This window comes from Macaca thibetana, chromosome 6 (genome assembly GCF_024542745.1).
Source record: "Macaca thibetana thibetana isolate TM-01 chromosome 6, ASM2454274v1, whole genome shotgun sequence".
Taxonomy (NCBI): Eukaryota; Metazoa; Chordata; class Mammalia; order Primates; family Cercopithecidae; genus Macaca; species Macaca thibetana.
Window position 1 is genome coordinate 87,815,062 of NC_065583.1, and position 15,815 is coordinate 87,830,876.

Below are 15,815 nucleotides of genomic sequence, written 5' to 3' on the forward strand. Positions count from 1 at the left end.
CCCTGTTTGCCTGGGTATCACCAGCAGAGGCTGCAGAACAGCAAAGATTCTTGTCTGTTCCTTCCTCTGGAAGCTTCATCCCTGAGGGTCACCCATCAGGGACACAGGAGAGCCAGCTGGAGCTCTCCTGTATGAGGTGTCTATCAACCCCTGCTGGGTGGTGTCTCCCAGTCAGGAGGCATGGGGGTCAGGGACTCACTTGAGGAGGTAGTCAGTCCCTTAGCAGAGCTCAAGTGCTGTGCTGGGAGATCCGCTGCTCTCTTCAGAGCCAGCAGGCAGGAACGTTTAATTCTGCTGAGACTGCCCCCATAGCCACCCCTTCCACCAGGTGCTGTGTCCCAGGGAGATGGGAGTTTGATCTATAAGCCCCTGACTGGTACTGCTGCCTTTCTTTCAGAGATGCCCTGCCCAGAGAAGAAGAATCTAGAGAGGCAGTCTGGCTACAGCATCTTTGCCAAGCTGTGGTGGTCTCTGCCCAGTTTGAACTTCCCGGCATCTTTGTTAATTCTGTGAAGGAAAAACTGCCTACTCCAGCCTCAGTAATGGCTGACACCCTTCTCCACACCAAGCTGGAGCATCCCAGGTCAACTTCAGACTGCTGTGCTGGCAGTGAGAATTTCAAGCCAGTGGATCTTAGCTTGCTGGGCTCCGTGGGGATGGGATCCACTGAGCTAGACCCCTTGGCTCCCTGGCTTCAGCCCCCTTTCCAGGGGATTGAACCATTTTGTCTTGCTGGTGTTCCAGGTGCCACTGGGGTATGAAAAGAAGCTCCTGCAGCTAGCTCGTTGTCTGCCCGAACAGCTGCCCAGTTTTGTGCTTGGAACTTAGGCCCTGGTGGTGTAGGCACTCTAGAGAATCTCCTGGTCTGCGGGTTACAAAGACCATGGGAAAGTGTAGTATCTGGACTGGAATGCACCATTCCTCACGGCACAATCCCTCACGGTACAGTCCCTCACAGCTTCCCTTGACTAGGGGAGGGAGTTCCTCAACCTCTTGGGCTTCCCAGATGAGATGCCCCACCCTGCTTCAGCTCACCCTCTGTAGGCTGCACCCACTGTCTAACCAGTTCCAATGAGATAAGCTGGGTACCTCAGTTGGAAATGCAGAAATTGCCCACCTTCTGCTTTGATCTCACTGGGAGAATTGTTTGAACCGGGGAGGGAGAGGTTACAGTGAGCTGAGATTGCGCCGTTACACCCCAGCCTGGACAACAAGAGTGAAACTCATGTGACAAAGGGCTAATATCCAGAACCTACAAAGAACTCAAACAAATTTACAAGAAAAAAACAACCCCATCAAAAAGTGGGCAAAGGATATGAACAGACACTTCTCAAAAGAAGACATTTATGCAGCCAACAGACGCATGAAAAAATTATCGTCATCACTGGCCATCAGAGAAATGCAAATCAAAACCACAATGAGATACCATCTCACACCAGTTAGAATGGCGATCATTAAAAAGTCAGGAAACAACAGGTGCTGGAGAGGATGTGGAGAAATAGGAACACTTTTACACTGTTGGTGGGACTGTAAACTAGTTCAACCATTGTGGAAGACACTGTGGCGATTCCTCAAGGATCTAGAACCAGAAATACCATTTGACCCAGCAATACCATTACTGGGTATATACCCTAAGGATTATAAATCATGCTGCTATAAAGACACATGCACACATATGTTTATTGCAGCACTATTCACAATAACAAAGAGTTGGAACCAACCCAAATGTCCATCAGTGACAGACTGGATTAAGAAAATGTGGCACATATACACCATGGAACACTATGCAGCCATAAAAAAGGATGAGTTTGTGTCCTTTGTAGGGACATGGATGCAGCTGGAAACCATCATTCTCAGCAAACTATCGCAAGAACAGAAAACCAAACACCGCATGTTCCTACTCATAGATGGGAATTGAACAATGAGAACACTTGGACACAGGAAGCGGAAGATCACATACCGGGGCCTGTTGTGGGGTCGGGGGAGGGGGAGGGATAGCATTAGGATATATACCTAATGTAAATGACGACTTAATGGGTGCAGCACACCAACATGACACATGTATACATTTGTAACAAACCTGAACGTTGTGCACATGTACCCTAGAACATAAAGTATAATTTAAAAAAAAGAGAAAACAAGTTTTCTAGGGTGAAATTTTAAATTTTGTTTCTAGACATAAATAATTTTGAATATCTGCCACATATCCACATTTCTGGCCCATTTCTGCTGGGTTTGAAGGTAAAAGAAAAGAGCAGAAGGTGAGTCTAAGGACTAGCTTGACTCCCGATAAATATCTTTCTTAGTTTTATGGGCAGATGTGTAGGAGAATGTTGTGTCTTAGCATTATGGGAAACTAACTTGGCCTAGTCTGGTGATGGCAGTAAAACTTTTAACAGTTCATCAGCCCTTTTAATGCCAGTTTTTTATATAATACCCTTCACTTATATTCAGCCACTCAGCACTTGCCATGTGCCAGGTTCTATACTAGGTGCTAAGGACACAACCCTAACAACAAGTATGGCCCCTGCTATTGAAAAGTAAAGGCCCAAAAAATGTAAGTTAGCCATTCTAGGTCAGTGAGAGTAAAATTATGTGTAGGGGATGAGGGTGGTGGCACAGAAATTAGTGTTTCGAGTTCCAAGCAAAGGCAAGAGAATATGTGGTACGTTTGACTACTAAAAAAAAAGTCCAGTATTGCTGGAGAATAGAGTATGAGGGTAGGATGATAAAAAGAAATGACACTAGAGAAATAAGCAGGAGCCAGGTCATGGAGAGCTTTCTCAGCCTTGTAAAAACTTGGAAAAGGGATTCTAACAAAGGGAATATAATATGATTAGATCTTAATTTTTCAGTGAACATTCTAGCTATGATAAGGGTAATGGATTAAGAGAGTTACAGGACTAAAAGCAAGGCTGGTTAGATCATGATGACCTGGATGAGGCAGTGGAGATGGAGAAAATCATTTGATTTGAGAGCTGTTTAGGAAACTCAGTGGGTCCTGAATATTGATGGGCTCTCTTGGGTAATAGCGCAGAAGCATCAATTTGCTGTCCAGGCTTTTGGTTTGGGCAATTGTATGGATGACTATCATTAACAGAGAAAATATTTTTAGGAGAATGATGAGTTCAGTTTTGACATACTGAGTTTGAGGTGCCTGCAAGACCTCCAAGTAGAAATGGACACTAAAGTATTTTTTTTTGTTTTGTTTTGTTTTTTTTTTTAGAGAATAATCATGATGTTTATTTTGCCTGGTAAGCTTTTTGACAAAAATTCATCAGTTAATATGTATTGACTTGTACATAGTGCATTCTTTTTTTTTTTAATTTATTTATTATTATTATACTTTAAGTTGTAGGGTACATGTGCATAACGTGCAGGTTTGTTACATATGTATACTTGTGCCATGTTGGTGTGCTGCACCCATCAACTTAAATATATTGGCTGAGGCTCGAGAGAGAGATCATTGTATAAATACATAAAATTTTTTAAAAAGAAAAGGAAATGACTAAGAAGGAAAAAGGAAAACTTTTGAAACAACTCGAAGAAAAGGAGGAGTCAACAGAGGTTTTAGTTTATTTGTTTAAGATGAAAGAGACTTGAATGATTATAAATTGTATAAATAGCTAGGCCAAATGTGAAGATACAGATAATTAGGCTATAGAATGGAAATGCGTTTGAAGATAAGGCAGGATTTGATTGAGAGCTTAATTTAGGAGAAAATTTGCCTTTAGAAAGGAGCATGAGCCTAATGCTGACAGGTCTTCAGATTTGGTAGTGAAAAGTTAAAGAGTGGCCAGGCGCAGTGGCTCATGCCCGTAATCCCAGCACTCTGGGAGGCCGAGGCAGGTGGATCACCTGAGGTCAGCGGTTTGAGACCAGTCTGGCCAACATGGTGAAACTCCGTCTCTACTAAAAATCCAAAAATTAGCCGGGTGTGGTGGTGCACACCCGTATTCCCAGCTGCTTGGGAGGCTGAGGCAGGAGAATCACTTGAACCCAGGAGATGAAGGTTTCAGTGAGTCAAAAATCACACCACTGTACTCCAGCCTGGGTGACACAGCAAGACACTATCTCAAAAAAAAAAAAAAAAAAAAGAAAGAAAGAAAAGAAAAGTTAAAGAATTCCATTCTGATAAATTTTGGTTTTGCCTGGAAGTAGGAGACCAGGTGAAGAAAGAAAAAGGAAGATTGCAGTCAGAGGTTTGAAAAGTGAAGAATGTAAGGTAGGCTTCATTTTACAAATACAAATATCTACTTTTTTTATTTAAAAATGGCCATTCTAAAAAAAACTTCAAGTGATGAAAAGAAATTAAATTCTCTAATCATACCACCCCTGAGAAATAACCTGTTTCTATTCATAAGAGTGTGCACAAACTTCCAAATAAACAGGCTCATATGCACATTGTCCTATAACTTGATTTTACTTTTATTGCTTTTTTCCAATTATAAAAATAATACGTTCTGTTTACCAAAAAAAATGTACATATTACCTATTGTAGTTTGGATATTTTTCATGTAGTTGTATGTAGATACAACTCCCTCCTTTTCAGCAACCATATTGCATTTAATTGATTGAATATGCCGCCATTGGACAGTATCTATTGAAAGTTACTCATTTTTCTTCCTTTTTTGGCTAATATTAACAGTAATGAGGTATCTTTGTACAATTTTGCTAGTGTTTCTGTAAAATAATTTTCAAAAAGTGAAATTTCTAGGTCAAAAGGTAAACATGTATTTAGTTTGGAAAATTATAGCCAAATTGTCCTGCAAAATAGTTATACAAGTTTACATTTATGTCTTACATGTTATTTTAATCTTTGTTATTCTGCAAAAAAAATCAGTGAAATTTGTATTTATTTGGTAAGCAGTGAGGTTGAGCATATTTTTATTAATTATTGATCATTTATATTTATCTCATACATTACCAGGTCTTTCTTGTCAACGAAGTCTTTGTCACTTCTTTATTGATTAGTAGGAGTTCTTTATATATGATGGATAACAGTCCTTATCGTATGTGGTATATTTTTGCCTACTTGCCTTTTATCTTTTTGCTTTGCTTATGGAGTTTGTTAAGGTTTTTTTCCAAACCATAGTTTTTAGTTTTTATGTAGTCAAAAATGCAAATTTTTTTAGTTTCCACTCTTATTGTCATGCCATAAGTCCCTCCCCACAATTATGCATATGTTCTCTTTTATTTTCTTTTAGAGCCTTTATGATTTTTTTTAACTTTTAAATGATAACATTTGGAGAGTTGTCTAGAATTACATAGTACAATGGTTGAACAATGTTGAGCGCTGAGTTGTAGTTGATGATAATTTGTTTGTAGGAGCAGCAATCTGTTAGCCAGGGACAAGCCAGTCACCTGGGTTTATCCAACCTTGGAGTGTTCAGGCAAGTACCTTAAAAGGACAGTGGGGCCTAGCAGATTAGGAAAACACAATGAAATGTTGGACCATGGTCTTTCAGCACTTAGGTTGAGAAGTGAAAACAAAACAAGGGCTAATAGGAAGAAAGGAAAGGATAAATGGACTGGAAGCCCTACAAGTTGTTTTTTTTTTTAAGGTAAGAAAGGGAATTATTTTAGTAAGATGGTTAAAAAGATAGGACGTTGTGGCCAAATTGGGGGAATGTCTAAATTTATTGTTTCAAAAGAATACTGCAATGTCTAGAGTAAAATGTCAAGAATGGGCAGGTGAAATGGAGTGGAAGAAAGGAGCATTGTAGATCAAGGAATCTAGCAGTCAGACTCTTGGAAAGGTTATTCATGAGAATATTGAAGACTCCCAGGATTATAGTTGGACTTGAGTAGAAAGAAGCATCTTTTGAATATCTGAGTCTTCTTTCACCAACACCTTCGTCAACCTTTATTTGTTTTTGAGAGACTCATTCCCAGTTCCTAGAGAATGAAAAGTCAGTTTATCAAAAAAAGTGAATGAAGTCAGAATCAGAATAATACCACCCTCCCCACCTCCACTTGCTTCTGGAAAAATATTTGTGTTTGGGTTATTTTTTAATAGGTGATAGCAGCTAATAATATATGTAAAGCACTTAGCTCATGCCTAACACATAGTCAGTACATTTTTGTAGTTATTATATTAGAGGGAGATTATTTATATATGCTTTAAAATTGGTATTTGTTTAGTATTTCTTTCAAGTTAAGATTTGGAATTTCAGCAGCCTTGGTCCAGAATGACCAGGCAGCTTCAACATGAACTTGTTTCTAGAATCCCCAGCAGGGTAGGAAATACATAGAAGAAGCCCATACTCAAGGCCTGGGAAAGTATAACGAGGCAAGGAAGGAGAGAAGAAACTAGGAAGAAGCTGGATTAGATAGATGAGCAAACACTGGATAGTCCTCTTTCTTCTCACCTTGACACATATGCCCATTCAGTCACCAAGACATAAGAAGCAGTAAATCCTGGGTGAGGCTTAAGCACACTCTGGTTATTTTATAGTGAATAAACTAACAGCTAACATTTTTTAGAACCACTGACTTAGAGAATCAGCTTTTAGAACTTGCAGTTCTTTTTTTTCAGTACATTTGTGGGAAATGTCATGGGGAAGAGGAAGGGCTTGTGAATATTTTATAAGATTTTTAACTTTTTTTAAATCTGGAAAATACAGTGGAGATGGAAAATAATTGTACAAAGAATGTAAATGAGTAAAATGGAGGAATTTAAGATTATTATCTGAATCTTTTATCTTTCCTTTCTTCACCCACTCAAAATAATTATTCATTATTTATGTTGTCTTTAAAAAGAGAAAACCTAAATTCTTTGCTGCTAAAGTTTATATTGATTTTATAAATTAAAAAAAAACTAATATGCCTTAAATATAACCAGGCTATTCTATAATCTGATAGCATCTTTGCAGAGTTAAGCTCAAAATAAATTAGAAAACTTATCAGTACTCTTTAATATAGGACATTTCCGATGAGAAATATTACAAACATGAGATCTAAAAGGATGTAAGTCAGTGATGAATTAAATACCTCAGAGCCATATGACCTGAGACTTATTTCTGTTGTCTACTCACAGTGAGGCACTTTACAGAAATATAACTCTTTAGTTGCTACTTACACAATTTCAACTGAAGTTTTAAGTTAGAAAGTGTAAAAGCAATGATCCTCACTATAACACTTCAATGTGCAGCAATATTGTAAGAAATATAAATGCTACAAATTGGTTTGTTAAGATGAGGTAGTTAAATATCATGAGAGTGCCACTGTTTACCCACTCTTTAGTCTGTGGTCATTTGTTTTAATTTTTACTTACATGACTTGGTTGCTAACTAGGATATTTTTTAGTACAAATGATGCAAATATCTGTGTTACGTACTACCAGAAATTCAAAAAGGAGATAAAAAGAGCTCTATTCTCCAAGGGACTATGTGACTAGATCCCTTAAAAGCAGATTCAAATAAGAAAAACTCAATCACATTAACTTTGAGTTGTGCTTTAAAATTTTTTGCTATTTGTCTGAATCCTGACAAAATGTGTACTGAGGGTAGCAAAACATATTTGTGTATACAGGTACAGCTGCACTTCATTGATTAATTTCTCCATGTAACAGATTTTTATTGAGCATATGTTATGTACTTAAAACAGGAGATAAGTAGTAAACAAGAAAAATGAAGAAGATAGTGATGATGTTGATAATGATAATAACAGCTAGCCTGTATTGAGTGCTACCTATGTGTCAGGTATTTATGTGGATTAATCCTCATGGTAACAATATGAGGCAGGTTCTATTATCATTCCACTTTGCAGGTGAGGGAATAGATTTAGGGAGACCTCACAGCTAGGAAATAGTGCAACCTAAACTCAACACTGCAATTCTGACTCCCAGGGCCAGATTCCTAACTAACAACACGCAAACACATTCATTTTCCTCATGGAGCATATGTTCCAGCTACCTGTTTATTTAACAAATATTTATCAAGTGTCTACTTTGTGCCAGGCACAGTCCTAGGCCCTGAGTTACAGAGATAAAGAGTTTGACAGGGTCATTGCTATAATGGCTTATACCTTCCAGAGCCTCTAAAAGAGGTTTTGTAAAAAGGGAGAAAGTATGCACGTATTAATGCAAGTACTAGACATAATTGAGGTAATTAATAACATTGACAAGAATTACTACACTATTGAAATATAATACAGTTTCTTTAAAAATACATACTGTATATTCTGAAAGGGCAATGTTATTTTTACATCTTAAAAGGAATTCATTTTCATCTCTGGTTCAAAATGTATACCTTTAAAAAAAAAAAAAAAAAAAAAACTTTCAGCCTAATCAAAATTTGTTCAAGAGCTGTTCCTTTCTTTCAGTTACTAGAAAAAGATAAATTAGGGGAAATTTTATATCTAAAAATGGGACTTTTTACAAGGTGGAAAGTCACCAAGGCCTTGTGTTATCTGAAGTTAAATTTTATCCAAATTTCAGGATTAATATTGCAGTGACAAATATTATTATTGTAAGCCACACACATTTTTTCCAATGGGCAAGATCAAATGACTTGTGAGAAATGTTTTTTTTTGTAAGTTAGACTGTATCCTAAAATTAAGGGATAAACTATTTAGTACTTTGATGTTTTGTCAAATTAATTTATTAATTATAACAGGTAATATTTTAGAATATTTGTTACTGAGTCATCCTTCTAATTTAAACCTTCTGCATGACATAAAAATCTCATTTTGAATTAAAGCTATTCCTTTATGTGAAAAAGCTGAAGCCACTTAAGAGCATTTAAATGAAGAAAACAATAAATAATGGAATTTCAATATTTACCAAATATTTCACTTATATTCTACATTTAGGATATGTCAGAAATCAAAATTGAAAACTCTTGCCTGAGCAGTTACAATTTGACATTTGGAAAACTTAGTGAATATTTTTGTAAACCACTCTGTACTTGGTTTGGAAATGATCATTGCGACTCCTGGTTTAGATTCGTTTCTTTTCTTCTTATTTTTACTTTGTCATCAGTAGTCTCGTCATTATCATCGTTTAAAACGATACTATTAAGTACAAAAGCATATGCTAAATTCTGGGATGTGAGGCTTGTGCCTGGCCTCAGTGAACTTATGCAATGTAGCCACAAGGGGCAGAAAATATATACTTAAAAGAAAAATAGCAATAAAAAAGATAACAATTTTACGAAATGTGTTTCAGGTAACTAGCTTAGAGTTTGCATACTGTGCTAATTTGTTGAGAAGATAGAGCCCCAACTGGGTTTTATCAGAGAAGTAACCGGTAATTTTGTGGAGAGGGGAAGGCATTCTAGGCATAGAAAAGTAGTGGGTGGGATCTAAGGCAGATCTCGGTGAACTCAGCAGCATTGTGACTGGAGTTTGTTTAAGGACATTGTGAGAGAAAAAGTTAGAGAGAAATTTACAAGCAGTATCTCTAGAGGGTCTAAAGAGTTTTAACTTTAATTTATAGGCCACATAGAGTCACTGGAGGTTTTGGAACAGGGAAATTTGATGAAAGCAACTCTTTAGGGGGATTATCTTGCCAGCACATGTGTAGGACAAGTTGTTTCAGAAGACCAGTTAGAATATTACAACGGTCTGGAGCTAGTATTTCCCAAACTATACAACTGGGAATAGTAATTCTGAGAGCTCAAAATAGTAATAAAAGTGCCTATTTGGGTAATTTCTTTTTTCCTGATTGGAAAAAAAAGGAAACATTGCATATAAAATCTTCTTCTTGGAGATACACTGCACTTGGAGATAACTTGCATTAACAAGTTAAAGGCCTGTGCCAAAGAAATCCATAATTTCACAAACTTATTTGCAGATAAAAGGCTTTGTTCATTGTGTACCTATTCATAAACACATCACTGCGTTCCACTGAAATCACTGGAAATTTTGGTCTTATCAATTACCTACTTATTTATAAATCTATCTAAGAAACAATAGAAGAAAGGGAAAGATAATACTCAAAACTTCATTAGAAAGGTGCTGAGACACCATTTAGTCCAGACCCTATCTTTAATCTTGGTAATCAGAAACTGAATGTTACCTTTGACTTTGACACCTTTCTGATCAAACTAAGTAGTGCCTTTAATGATATTTGTTTGCCAATCCTCTTTCCCTCATGAGACCATAAAATACCCAATAATCAGATTAACCTTTGTCTTACCATCACTGTAATCTCTAAATCTGGCTTATAGTAGGTGGTGGAAAAATACTTGTTGACTTGAAAGTGATGAGAAAACTAAACAGTTTGTGACATACCTGTAATTACATGGGTGATAGCAGGATGCACTGAAAATAAATGCATTCCAAGAATTATGTTTAAAATTTTAGCTATGAGAGTGAGGAGAAACTTGAAGACAAGATACTTGGTATATTCCAGACATAACTCTAAAACTAACTAGCAGTTATGATCTTGATCAAATCACTTAAGTTCTCTGAGACTCTGTTTCTTCTAGTTGTAACTCTAAAATATTGGGGGACTGTCCATTTTTTATTATGACAAATAATCAAAAATTAACCAGATGTTGTGATTTACACTGGAAATATATTCTTATAAGAGACCACCTTTAAATACACAAGAGTTTTTAAGTATTTACTTCTTTATAGTTAAACAGTATTCCTGAACCTTACAACTTTTTCTGTTTTCTTAGTTTCCTCTTCGTTCCAGGCCTATCAAAGATGATGGAATCTTTGAAAGTGTGTCGATGTGTATGCTTATGTAATATTAGGACTGAAATTTTTAAATCTTAAAATGTGAAAGCTCCAGTTGTCAGAAGATCATAAGTCTTTACTTTTAAGGACTGTTAAAAATCACCTTCTGTGAGATCTCAGCTTTGGGATTTTTTTTTGACATTTCAAGACTTAAATTTGAAAGTGTAGAATCTCTATAAATACAACATTACCACAAGCCCAAAAAAGTCAAGAAATGCAAAAGGTTAGATTCTTACTAACTCCTCTCCCACATTATGCTCTAAATTGAGTTATGTATCTTTGAGTTAAATACGTAATCAGGAATACTTTATATGAAATACAGTTCAAGTTATGACATATTAAGTTTTTCTCTTTGAATTTTGGGGCATAAAATTGTGTATGTAAATCATGCAATATCACATTTTTTGCATGTGCCCTTAAGGCTTTTTTATGTTTTCTTCACATAGTCCCCTCATTTACAACTTTATCTTGCTGTGGACTAACCATATGGGAAATCCACTATTTTAAACTTAAGCTATTTTTGTGGTGTTACTGCATAAGAAAATGCCTTTAGAGTAGAAAAATCATATATTTTTTAACCAGATTATATAAATAAAAATTAATTTTTCTCTAGTGGTCATTTCTTAGTTCAATTGGAAGTTTATAATTTTTAATTCCTACATATTTCTAGAAAGCCTCCATTGGCACGGCCAAGTGAAAAATGGAAGATAATAAAGGAGAAGTGCCATGAGACCTGGACATTTTCAATGTGTTGGAAATTTAAAATTATGTGTAATTTACATGAGACATATAAATGAAAGGATAGACTTCACTAAGATTTTTTTTTTTTTGCTTTAAAAATAGGGTATTTCTCTCCTGCAGCAGCATCTCACATCTCATACATATGTGCATATTTAGTTTTCTATGTAGCATTCAGTCCCAAGAACACTAATTATAATTTTAAATTATCAATAAGATATAGGCTTAAAGTACAGTAGATGTTGAATTTCATCTCTTATAAGATTCCCTATCTAAAGAAAGCAACTACTTTATGCTTTTATTTTCATTTTTTAGAAATTATTGTGAACTTCATAGTCACTTATATTCCACCTTTTACGTTAAAAACACTTTGAATTTGTAGTGTGCAAATAGATATGTGGTTTTTATGTCTAAGAAAAACATTGCCGATGGTAATTCATCTGTGTATCAGGAAACAAGTGAAAACCAACGCATGGTCCTCAGTTCACATGGGACCATCTCAAAGTGTTTCTTCGAAGTTCCTGTTGGTAATATTTACAAAATGGCTTGCCATTGACTTGTTAGTATGCCCATTACTTTGTTTAGAAAAAGCCTCAGTTATATTGCATTTTTTTTTTTAGACGAAGTCTTGCTCTGTTACCCAGGCTGGAGCTGTCTGCTCACTGGAACCTCCACCTTCTGGGCTCAAGCCGTTCTCCTGCCTCAGCCTCCCGAGTAGCTGGGATTACAGGCACCTGCCACTACGCCCAGCTAATTTTTGTATTTTTAGTAGAGACAAGGTTTCACCATGTTGGCCAAGCTGGTCTTAAACTCCCAACCTCAAGTCATCCACCCACCTCGAGCTCCCAAAGTGCTGGGATTACAGGCATAAGCCAAACACACTCGGCCACATTTAGATTTTTGCTTGTTTATTTGTTGTCTTTGAAGTATTTCTTCTGCCCACCTTGATTATGATTGCCCCAGCAAGCGTTTACCAAACAGTAGTTCCTTAGGTGTCCTGTTATTTTCCTAAGAAATCTTCAGCTGGAATTTTATATTTCTCTTCTGATGGAAGGATAACTGAATTCTATAATTTTGTTGTCTTTTACATTTGATACAATACAGACAGTCATGTTGAAGCTTCTCAGGAACTAAAATGCGATTTCTATAGTAGGATCAGCTTTGGGAACCATATGAAAAAGTTAACACTTCTCTGTATAATAAATAATATTGTCTGGGGTTTGATGCCATATTAGAGACATCCTTTCTCAGTGAATTTCCCAAAGAATATGCTGCTGTTTTTGCATAGTGGGATTATTTCTAGAAATGGCTCTCTTGGCCCAAGATGTGCTACCCTCTCAAAACACATTTGGGTCCTTTAAGGATTTTCATGTGCTTTGCAATCATGCTCAGTCAGTATCCACTCAGTTGTCCCATTGTTATTCTGATATGCATAAACATTCGGTTACACAGTGGGTAAGAGGTAGAGGTAGCACTGAGAACCTCAGGACAGGGACCAAGGCCCAGTTTGGTCTCTCCTTGGCTAAATTCCATTTTGGACAGCTCACTGTTTTTCTTTGATGTGGAGGGTTTAATTGCTTATCTCTAAACATAAGGCTCAATTGGTGGGAGCTTGTGCAAGGAGAGCCATTTGCCCTTTCCTGAATTAAAAAACTGAACATCATTAACAGTTTATTTTTGCAGAGAACCATGCTGCAAGTGGGATACAAAAATGTTATTTTTGACTGCCCAGTTTTGTCCAGGCTCGTCCCTGATTTATCTCATGACCTCACAATAGCCTCTCGTGACCGCCTGGCCACAAAGCTTGATTATTTTGTAATTTGATCTTAGTGGGGATTCCAGCCGTGCTTCCCTGCTCGTGGGCAGCAGAATGTGGCAGCATGCCTGCTCACTTGCCTGAGCGGCTATGATCAGATTACGCCTTCTCAGCGTTTTTTATATTGGCTGCCTACAAAGTTCAGAGAAGCTTGAAGTCAGCCCACTTGAGTTTTACAGCCCTTAACAGAGGGAAACAGAATAGGAATCTTGATCTCATCTGTGTCTACGGTTAAGACAGTCAGAGAGTCACTCAGTGCTGAATATCTGTATCTTTAATTTTTTTCCGTAAACTTTTGTGCATCATGTGATTTCCAAAAACCGCTTTTCCAACTTTGTTATTTTTAGAGCTGGCAGTTGAGTTTTAACTTTTAGCTTTTAGACATGTTTGATAATATGTTAAGGATCTGCATAAAAGATGGGGAAGTTTGACCTTTCATTGTTGTTGTTAATAGCAGATCATTGCTTAGGAAAGCACCCTTTTCCCCGTAATATTCTTTCAGCCAGATATTTGTAGGATGATGATGTTTGTCAACATCTTTATGAGATAACATGACTGCATCCTGTTGAGGTTACAGAAGGAAAACACAGTGTCCAATCTGGCACAGTGACATGGCGTGGGAAATTGAGAACCCGTACTGCTTTCATTTCCTTCACCCAACGAGCACCCAAAATGTGCAGGCCCTGTGTGAGGCACTGGCGATGCAGCAGTGAGCTAGACACATGGTCCCTGCTCTCCTGGAGCTTCACGTGTATTCCTGGAAACAAGATTTCTTATACGGTATATTTGTTTAACAGCTTTAAAAATTATATTAGAATAATTTCAGATTTTTAAAATGTCAGCTAGAGAGTTGAAAGGTCTTAGGAGTTCATTTTATCCAGCCTCCTTCCTTGTACAATGAGGAATCGCCCCCCCCCATGGTATTTGTTCATATGAGTGAACAGAATATGCAATTCATGTTTCATTGTTCAGAATGAAGAAATCATGATTATAGGTTAAGATATAATTTAAAATCCAGCCAAAGCTCGATTAAAAACAGTTTTGTTTTCTGACATTATCATTCATACGTTCAGTGGACCAGCAAGAAAGCTTGCAAAATGAAGCATAAACAATGTGGTGCCAGTTTGCTTTAAAATCCCTAATATATGTTTTGTAAACAAAGCTTATAAAACTTAGTACTCTACTAATTAAATAACAAGAAAGATTTTATGAATACATGAAAAGCCAGAATGTAAAATGTCTTCAGGGGAACAGGTGCTGTAATGACATCACTGTGTGTCACACAGCATCTTTTTTTTCTTGATTCTTGTACTTGGTCATAATGGAGAGAAATTGATTCCAAATGTGTTTTCTTGACCCCCTTCTCCATTCATGTTAGTGCCTAACCTTAAATGATGTTTCTACAATCTTGGTTGTATTTACAGTAATTATATGCATAATGTAGCATATTATTGTCCAGACTTCCTGTTTAATCAGTACAGAGCTTCTTACAAGTGCAGCTGAAAAGGGCAAACAAAATTAAAGCTTTATATACCAAAACAAGTTTGATTTGCTAAGCTCCCAGCATTCCAAAGTACACAAATTTGTTCCACTAAGTTTTCCGATGGCTTGCAGATGGGCAATGATTAATCAGAGAGCTAACTGTGAAGTAGTTTGCAATTAAACTGGAAAGCTCTGAAGCATGCTAATTGAATCAGAAAATTAGAGACACTGAACAGTAATTGGCTATTTCTCATGCAGCAGGTGCCAGGCCACTCATCTGTGGAACAAGGTATTTAAGGCACATTAGCACTAGTAAAAATACTTCTTGATATGGAACAGTTAGATTTTCTGCTCATTTTCACCATGGATGTCAAAACATACAGCTGTGCTATCTGGTACTTGCAATTCATGTTTGAAGAATTTAAGTTAGGTAAACATATGGGAGAAAAGTAGTGGGCAACCTCTAAGCGCTCAGGAAGCATTTTAGAAGAGACACCAAAAATGAGGGACTGAGTGAGGTTTTTGTTTTTTCAACTCAATCACTTTTGCTTTCTTATTGTACATATTTAGAAGTTGAATTTCCTGTTTAGTGTTAGTTTAAAGCAACAACAGTATAAATCTAGTACTGCTGTGAGCTTAGTAGATACATAAAGCCAATTCATATCATATCTCAGCATGAGTTTATATCTTCTAATTAGTACCACCATTTTACAGAGTGAGCACACGCTATGAAAGTTTGTTTGCCATGCCAACAGGGACCAGGACATGTAGTTTTTCTTTAGTAGAATGATCTGTCGTAGGATCGTGAACAACTGTAACCTAGCCAGTGGGTAATCAGGCAAGTATGAGATTTAATAAGTTCAATTGTAGAAGTTCGTTTAATAATAATCATTTTCATATTATGAAGGGTGGGGCATATGACTTCTGGTTCCCATTGCTTTAATTAGCATTCAGTATTGTTATTAGAAAGTGAAAAGTACAAATGAAAATGAAAATATACTAAACTATACTGGTTGAGAAGCAGAATATTGCAGTATTCACATGTTAATCATTACTTAGAAAATAGTGAGTTTGAACCAACAGACATAAA

The 15,815-nt window shown here is 36.7% G+C and overlaps 1 protein-coding gene across 14 annotated transcripts in view; it reads left to right on the forward strand.

Annotated features, from left to right (window-relative positions):
* FAM172A (family with sequence similarity 172 member A) overlaps positions 1–15,815 on the forward strand; it is a 483,877-nt gene that overhangs the window by 401,597 nt on the left and 66,465 nt on the right. The window contains exon 12 of one of the 14 annotated variants that reach the window (XM_050794316.1): positions 398–14,189. The exons of the other annotated variants lie outside the window; for them this stretch is intronic. Within the exon in view, the coding sequence (XP_050650273.1) occupies positions 398–513 (116 nt within the window). The 3' untranslated portion in view covers positions 514–14,189. Of the gene's footprint in view, positions 1–397; positions 14,190–15,815 lie in introns of those variants that run through there. 14 annotated transcript variants of the gene reach the window in all.